Here is a 9193-nt window from a genome sequence, read left to right on the forward strand (position 1 = left end):
ATTCACTCCAGGAACTCACCAAGAGAAATTTAGCTCCCAACCAAATCCTTTTGGGAGAAGGAACCGGCAGCAATAATCCTTTTTAATTATGAGTACTTATATTTTTTTTAAATTATGTTTAATTATATTTTTTTAATTATGTGCAATTGTACTTTTTTCTCAATTAGTGTTTTTTTTCAAAATAAAAAATTAATATTTCAATATCATTTATACAACATCATCACAACTCGGTATAAACATACAATGAAGATAATAGCACGAGAGTTTAACAGTGCAAATCGAAAGATAGCAACTACGATTTCCCATGTTGTACGCTTAAAACTAATGAACCAAACCGAGCTCAAACAATTCAAATATTTTTTGAGTCAAATTATTCTATTTGACAATGCACGTGCTCTAATACAATGAAAACATACTTATATTATATGAGCTTATGAACTCAAGAATGAAGTTCCAACCAAACAATTTGATCGAGCTCAAACTCAGTTATTAGAGAATAATGGGACAGATTTTATTTGTGATTTAATTAAATGGAGGAGCTCTGTAGTACGCTGGAATAGTAGCAGGAAAGAACATTTGTCTTACTCCCTCTGCCTTTATAATCGGCAAAATAATTCCCGATGCACCCTATGAATTGAAATTCATGAAAACATATAATTGTTAGCCTTCTTCATTGAGAAAATATAACTTTTTATGAACAATAAATAACAAACAAAGAGCCGATGACTTATAGTCCATCTAGTAACGAGGTCCTCTGAATTTAAGACAAGGTCTCGGGTTCGGAAATGAACCTGTGGAAACTCACCGAGAGCAATTTAACTCCCAACCAAATCCTTTTCGGAGAAGGAAAGGGCAGCAACAATCGGCCAACACCATAGACTGCAACCGCGAAGAAATGGAGAACGAGGCTTAAAGGGCGTGGATTCAGACCAGAAAGCAAAGACACAGGGCCATTGGAGAAATTGCCTCCAAGACTCAAATAGTCGAAACATGCTTGTCGCATTTCCTGCCTTGCTTGGTCGGGAGATGCACAAAAGACTTTGTAAAGGGCTCCAGCTAATGTGTTAATTGTAGATGCCACCGGCTACAAACAACATAAACATCCAGAATCACGAGTCAAAACCGGTAAAAATTTATTAACTAGGGAAATAATGAAGTTTAGTGATCTTGAACACACCTTTCTAAGGGTGTAGAAGGATTCAAGGTACTTGCTTAGTGTAGTTGCATCGTGTAAATCATATATAGGTTTAAGAAGATTACGAAGAATGACGATGTCTGATAAAGCGACAGTCATTCCTCCCCCAGTTAGAGGATGCCGCATATTAAAGGCGTCTCCCATCAAAAGTGCACCAGGGGTGGGATGAGGATTCGCAGGCATGCTTCTGTTTGGCATGGTTCTTATGTTTCCTTTATCAATCGCGGCGTTAAATGAATCGTTCAGCTGCGGAGGAATCTGAGGTAAAATACATTAGTCAGTTCATGCCATGTGAAAGATAATGAAACGTTTGTGTCACTGAGAGAAAACTGCACTTCTTTTTCCATTTCATACTTGAGGTAGTACCAAGATAGGGTCCATGGAACCAAACTTTAACAAACGAACAAAATAAAGTTATCTATAATTTTCGAACCGATTGAAGTTTTCAAAGAAACTGAACTTAACAAATCCAAGTTTCACATAACCGACCAAATCGACTAGCCTATACAATTGAGTTAGCAGAACTAGCCAAATCAAAATACCTATAAAAGCAAATTTTCTCTAAAGTTTTGTTGTTCAGTTTATGGGATTCTTACTTCTTAGAGAAACCAAATTGAAGTTAAATGGAATTAATTGATAGTTTTTAAAAATAAACTTCGATTTACCATACTAAATCACTATTTCCATTTGCTAGATAAGTTCTGTAAACCGAAATATTGCTTGCCTAGCTGCTTTCTCTGTGCTTTTCAAGGGAATTTTCTTTCACCTCAACATTGAAAAAGCGGCACAGAATGTCTCATTTAACAAAAGGAGGTGAGACGCAGCATCAATTTTCTTCAACTTAAACCTGATGAATGTGATTTGTTTTAAAACTTGAGATGAGAGTTCAAATTTTGCTCAAGATCGGGCATGAAGAGTACCTGTGGAGCCACCACCGTCTTCAAGTAACTAGCCATTTCACCATTGGCAATGGAAGGCACCTTCTGTCCGGGGATATCAACCAGACAACGGATCTCAGTACTGCTGATGGGATAAAATAAGACTGGTGAAGGATCTCCAAGAACAACGTGCCCATGATTAGCAAATGGGAGTTCACAATTTTCCAGGACCAAACCAACGAAACAAGAGGGATTTTCCACCTGTGATCATATCATGTAAAAGACCCTTTTCTTCAAGAACAATCACGAAGTAAGATTTAAGATAATGGCGCAAGAGGGCACAACAAATTTTCCTCGAGGCACATCTTATTCTCACCTTGGGAGTGCAGAGAGAGCGTCTCAAGTTCGAAAAACAGCCATCACAAACAATGGTTAGAGGAGCATAAGCAGTCATTTCTTGACCATTCTTGTTTCTGTATTGCACTCCTTTAACCGTTCCCTCTTCTTCAAGCAAGGACGTCACAGTTCCTTGTTCGAGCCTAACACTGTCGAAAGCAAATGGTTAAACACGAAATGATATCGGCCTATTTAGAAGAGTAATCACCAGGGTAGAAGGAGGTGGAACCCATCCTATTAAAAAATCTTAAATTTTATGTTCAACATTTTTAAGATCTTATGTTTCACTCCTGTCGTCGAACTTTTTTGGTCCACTCCTGGTGACAGTCTAATAACAGAAAGTTCATTCTTTACGTGATCATACTTTGAGAGAGTGCTGGCCTTTTCTCGCATCCGCTGTATGAAACGGCCATTATGAAAGCTTCTCCCTGAGACATCTGAGTGAAACTTTTCCAAAGGATAAGATAGCATGGCATTTCTACCATCCTTGTAAAGGGCATATCCAAAAACTCGTTGAGCGTCGATGTCACCAAGACAATCTGAGTTAAAATTTAAATTTTACATAATATAATTATAGAAGTCCAAACCAAAGAGTACCATACATAAATGCAAAAATGGAGGCAATCAAACTGCAGATGTGACAGAAATTTATTTTCGAAGCTGGTGTCACCTTCTAAGCCTAACTCCATTAATTTTAGGTACCCTCCAGGCTGTAGAAGTTCCCCAACGATACGATCTGGCTCGCTCAAGTCTCTTTCAATGACATGGACTTGACGTCCCTCCTGCAATTAAATATCAACACATAAAAAATGAGTGGATTTTACAAATTATCGCAGAATAATTAAGACTTGGTTTATGTGAACTGTTTATGCTTCGATTCATGATTAGCTAGCTTACATTGATAACACCAAAATGAGATGCGGGTCCTTGAACACTGTATTATCCTCTGGCAATATCCTAATCTTTGTTTCTTTGGAAGAAAATTTGAATGAAAAACTATACAAAAACTGTTCCAAAAATAGTTTTATACTTTGCCACACGCATATGATCGATCAAATGTAAGCTGCAAACTGGGTATGTGTTCTTGAAATCAAATCGACCTAAGACCAACTTTATATATATACATACGAGATTTAGGTAGTGTTTACAAGAATTTATTTAAATTCGTTTATCATTTTCTAATATCAATTTCTAAATATTTCATTAGCTAGAACCGTTTGAAATTTTTTAAAATAAGCTCTTGTTAACACCAACTTAATACACAAAAACTCCTGAAATTAATACCATAATGAAATCACTTATTGACAAAAACTCGGCAATCTGAAGTTTTCATCATCAACTTTCTCATTCAGGCCTTGGTTAGTATTCAGATCTTATTTACTAATCGTCGAAACATTGCGAAATCGGTGATGCAGTGACATAAACATCTCGTGATCCCAGGTTATAAAGCAAGAAACCTCATGCCCATTGTAATAAAAAAAATGGAAAGAAATATCAATATGTTGCTTTTTGCAGAAGTCTCAGATATTGTAAAAATTCGTATTTATTCACATGCACTCTCGGTAAACGTAGAAAAACAAAAAAATAATAATAATAAACAAATTTTGTAATTCATAGCAAACTGAAAGCAGTTATTTCCTGATCATACCTTGGCAAGAGTATAAGCCAGAGCCGCCCCGGCCACACCGGCGCCCACAATGATAATATCAGGCACTCCGCCTGCCTCCGCAGCCAAACCACCTCCGGCGGCGTAGCTCTCGTTGCACCCACCTTTACGTCCAATCCTTGAACCTATGGTTCTCTTATCCTCTCTACGCAAGCTGTGAAGCAAAACGAACCCCAACAACAAAGCAAAAAAACTACCAAAAATATACTGATCCATCACCACCATTTCCACAATCGGTCAAAATTGAGATCAGTACAGATAAACAAAAATTCAAGAAACAAAAAAAAATGTTTAACCGTGTTATATTGAAGTAGATATATTTTTCGGTGATGAATATATATATATAGGGAAATGTGCAATGCTGGGATTTCTGTCAGCTGAAACATGTGAGCACCAACCAACCACCCACATACTGTAACATTTAAGATTCATTTACCTCTTTTTTGCTTTAAACTTAGATTCCGCCCCTTCATATGCTGGATTCTATGAATTGATTAATGAATCTTTACATTTACCTCCAAAGTATTTACCGTATTTGCATGAAAATCATCGTAAGACTATTTCTTTAGCCAATTTTATGAAACAGATATCAGGACAATACAAAAGGTCTCACGGGTCAATTTTGGGAAACAGATATTTTATGTGGGTCATCCACGAAAAATATTACTTTTTATGTCAAATATATTAATTTTTATTGTAAATATGAGCAAGATTGAACAGTTTCACGAATAAAAATTTGTGAGACCGTCTTATTTAAAACACCTACTCATCAGACAATATCCAAAGTATTATTTATATTCAATTTTGTCTTTTATCTATATTTTAAAATTCAGTCATATCTTATTTATATTTTTTTAAAAAATAGATAGTCCATTACTTCTAATAAAAAGTATGAAAAAGTCATTAATTTAAAAATAACAAAATTTTATAAATATTTCAACTGCAAAAAACACTAATATATATTTAAAAATATAGTTATGGGAGTCTCTCTCGGAGAAGGAGATGCATTCCAAAAATATTTATAATAAGATTTTCCAAAAATTGATATATTGTTGTGAATAGTAGAGAATATAGAGAAGAGAGAATGATTTTTTTTTTGTATGCTTTATTCATCCTTGGAGACCTCTATTTATAGAGTAGATTTACAGAACTTGAATAAGTAACAATATCAATAATCATCTATAATATCTTTTCTATAATACTCCCCCTTAGATGATTATCGACTCATTAAATCACTTCTAAGAGATGTGGGAGTTCAAATGCTACCTCGTTAAAACCTTGTCAGTAAAAACCCAATGGAAAAATCTGAACGAAGGAAAAAAAGTACAACAATAGATACTCCCCCTGATCTCAATCATCTGAGATCCTTCAACTGATGCATCCCTATCTTGTGCACCAATTTCTTGAATGTTGAAGTTGGTAATGCCTTTGTAAATAAGTCAGCTACATTGTCGCTTGAGCGAATTTAATGGACATCAATATCACCATTTTCTTGAAGCTCGTGTGTATAGAAAAACTTTGGTGAAATATGCTTTGTTCTATCACCTTTGATGTAGTCTCCTTTTAACTGCGCAATGCAAGCAGTATTATCTTCGAATATTACTGTTGGGTCATCTTTGGCTGTTGGGAGTCCACATGATTCTTGAATATGTTGTGTCATAGATCTCAACCACACACACTCCCGACTTGCTTCATGCATTGCAATGATCTCAAAGTGATTTGAAGACGTCGCTGTTAAGGATTGCTTCACCGACTTCCATGATATAGCAGTGTCTCCTCGTGTAAACACATAACCTGTCTGGGATTTAGCTTTATGTGGATCAGAAAGATATCCTGCATCTGCATATCCGACTAAAGGAGACTTTGATTTTGTCGAATAAAACAATCCCATATCAATTGTACCCCGAAGGTAACGAAATATGTGTTTTACACCATTCCAATGTCTTCGGGTTGGACATGAGTTATATCTCGCTAAAAGATTAACGGAAAATGATATATCTGGGCGAGTACAATTTGCGAGATATGACAGTGCACCAATGGTACTTAGATATGGTACTTCTGGATCAACGATTTTTTCTCCATTTTCAGGTGGTCGAAAAGGATCTTTGTTAGCATCAAGTGATCGAACAAACATTGGTGATGCTAATGGGTGTGCCTTGTCCATGTAAAAGCGCTTTAATATTTTTTCTGTATATGATGATTGATGAACAAATATTCCCTCTTGCAAATGTTCAATCTGCAATCCAAGGCAAAATTTTGTCTTTCCTAAATCTTTCATCTCAAACTCATTTTTCAAGTAATTGGCAGTTTTAGTAAACTCTTCTGGAGTGCCAATAAGATTTATATTATCAACATATACTGCCACAATTGCAAAACCCTCATCTGTTCTTTTTATAAAAGCGCATGGACAAATAGCATTATTTGTGTATCCTTCTTTTAACAAATATTAACTAAGACGATTGTACCACATGCGACCAAATTGCTTTAATCCATATAAGGATTTATGCAATTTTATTGATAACATAGCCTTGGGCGCTTCACCATTTTCTTTCGATAGTTTGAATCCTTCAGGCACTTTCATATATATATCACTATCAAGTGAACCATAAAGATAAGCAGTTACAACATCCATAAGTCGCATATCAAGAGTTTCTGATACTGCTAAACTGATTAGGAATCGAAAAGTAGTGGCATCCATCACAGGTGAATATGTTTCCTCATAGTCAATTTCAGGTCTCTGCGAGAAACCTTGGGCTACGAGTCGGGCCTTGTATCTTACAATTTCATCATTTTCATTCCTCTTTCGTACAAAAACCCATCTGTATCCTACTGGGATTACATTTTCAGGTGTTCGTACTACAGGTCCAAACACTTTATGTTTTTCTAGTGAGTCTAATTCAGTTTGTATGGCCTTCTTCCACTTTGGCCAATCATCTCTTTGTTGACAATCCTTAACGGATTGTGGTTCTGAGTCTTCATTATGTATGATGTCAAGGGCGACATTTAGGGCAAAGACATTGTCAACAATTGTGTTATTTCGATCCCACAATTTTCGAGATGATATATAATTTATTGAAATCTCATTATTTTCATGAGAATTTGATTCTTCAGGATTAATATTATCCAAGTTTGGTTCATTGATCTCTCTTACTATATCATTCAAGATTTCTTCTTCGGGAGCTTTTGAATTTTCTTTCTCTTGTACCTTTCTTTTTCGAGGTACAATATCCTTTGAACCAATTGGTCGACCACGCTTCTGGCGTATTTTAGATTCATTTGCAGGTTGAATAATAGCTGGTCCTACGGGGACATCAATTTTTACAGGGGTATTCTCTGCATGTATATGTGACTTTGTCACATTCTTTGTATTAACAAAAGCATCGGACAATTGATTTGCAATTCTTTGCAAGTGAATGATTCTTTCAACTTCTTGCTCACATTGATTATTTCGAGGATCATAATGAGATAGTGTTTTCTCATTCCAACAAATCTTTTGTTGTTCTTCGGGACACAACTTTATTTCTCATAGATTTGGAAATTCCAATTCATCGAAGTGGCAATCTGCAAATCTCGCAGTAAAAAAATCTCCTGTTAAAGGTTCCAAAAATCTAATAATAGATGGTGAATCATATCCCACATAAATCCCAAGTCTACGTTGTGGGCCCATTTTGGTTCGCTGTGTAGGTGGGAGAGGGACTTGTACTGCACAACCAAATACTCGAAGGTGAGAAACATCAGGCTCTCTACCATAAGCAAGTTGTAAGGGTGAGTATTGGTGATAATTAGTTGGCCTTATACGAATCAATGATGCAGCATGTAATATGGCATGTCCATACACAGATGATGAAAGTTTGGTTCTCATCAATAATGGTCTAGCAATTAATTGCAAACGCTTAATAAATGACTCTGCTACGCCATTTTGTGTATGGACATGGGCAACCGAATGCTCAACTGAAATCCCTATTGACATACAATAGTCATTAAATGTCTGCTATTTAAATTCAGCAGCATTATCAAGACGAATTGTCTTGATTGAGTGATCTGGGAATTGAGCTCGTAATTTAATAATTTGCGCAAGTAATCTAGCAAAAGCTATATTTCGAGTTGAAAGCAAACTAACATGTGATCATCTAGTAGACGCATCAATCAATACCATGAAGTATCGAAATGATCCACATGGTGGGTGTATAGGTCCACAAATATCCCCATGAATTCTGTCCAAGAAGGTTGGGATTTCAACATCAATCTTTGTAGGGGAAGGTCTTATAATTAGTTTGCCTTGTGAGCAAGCTACACATGGATAATCATTGTGTAAAAGAATCTTCTGGTTCTTTAGAAGGTGTCCATGTGAGTTAATTATTATTCTGCGCATCATTGTTGCCCCAGGGTGACCAAGTCGATCATGCCATAATTTGAAGCTCTGTTGGTTAACAAACTTCTGGTTTGTGACAATGTTTGCTTCGACTGTTTTTATTGTTGTAAAATACATTCCAGAAGGAAGTGCACATAATTTTTCTTTTATCTGCTTCTGGCCATATATAATAGATGTTATGCAAAGGTATTCGAAATTATTTTCATTTAATGTTTCAATATGGTATCCATTTCAGCGGATGTCTTTAAAGCTAAGCAAATTTCTACTGGATTTGCTCGCATATAGGGCATTTTCAATATATAGGCTTATATTATTTGGTAAAATGATTTTTGTCTTTCCATAACCTTCAATAATTTTTTATGCACCCGATATTGTTGTAACATTATTTTCAGCTAATGTTAACTCCAAAAAATACCTTTTATTTTGAAGAATGGTATGTGTTGTACCACTATCCACTAAGCATTCATCCTGACATTTTATCGTTAATCTAAAATAAAAATATAATTCAATAAGCTAAATTCAATAAATAATGTGTAAATCTTTCAAAGGAAATATTTTATTGAATAATGAAAACATTTATTGAATAGCAAAATAAACCTCCATGACAAATCCTAAACATGAACTGAACATCAAAATAAAAACGAGACCACGATAACCTAATAAACAATAAAAATTCAAAGTAGGAA

At 35.4% G+C, this 9193-nt stretch overlaps 1 protein-coding gene across 1 annotated transcript; it reads right to left on the reverse strand.

The window, feature by feature from the left end:
* Window positions 1–325: 325 nt before the first annotated feature.
* LOC142519182 (squalene monooxygenase SE1-like) lies at window positions 326–4451 on the reverse strand. The gene is made up of 8 exons (XM_075622117.1): window positions 4118–4451; window positions 3140–3251; window positions 2834–3008; window positions 2450–2618; window positions 2116–2334; window positions 1178–1453; window positions 806–1084; window positions 326–627 (listed from the first exon to the last, which is right to left on the reverse strand). The coding sequence occupies exons 1-8, from the start codon at window positions 4358–4360 to the stop codon at window positions 523–525; spliced, it is 1578 nt and encodes a 525-aa protein (XP_075478232.1). The 5' UTR covers window positions 4361–4451; the 3' UTR covers window positions 326–522.
* Window positions 4452–9193: the final 4742 nt, after the last annotated feature.

Source organism: Primulina tabacum, chromosome 11 (assembly GCF_025594145.1).
Source record: "Primulina tabacum isolate GXHZ01 chromosome 11, ASM2559414v2, whole genome shotgun sequence".
In the NCBI taxonomy this organism is placed as follows: Eukaryota; Viridiplantae; Streptophyta; class Magnoliopsida; order Lamiales; family Gesneriaceae; genus Primulina; species Primulina tabacum.

Coding starts and splice junctions, on each gene's coding strand:
- LOC142519182 (XM_075622117.1), bottom strand. CDS start 4,360: ATGGTGGTGATGGATCAGTATATTTTTGGTAGTTTTTTTGCTTTGTTG. Junction 2,619..2,833: donor AAGGCCAGCACTCTCTCAAA/GTATGATCACGT, acceptor TGCTTTCGACAG/TGTTAGGCTCGAACAAGGAA. Junction 628..805: donor TGGGAGTTAAATTGCTCTCG/GTGAGTTTCCAC, acceptor TTCAATTCATAG/GGTGCATCGGGAATTATTTT.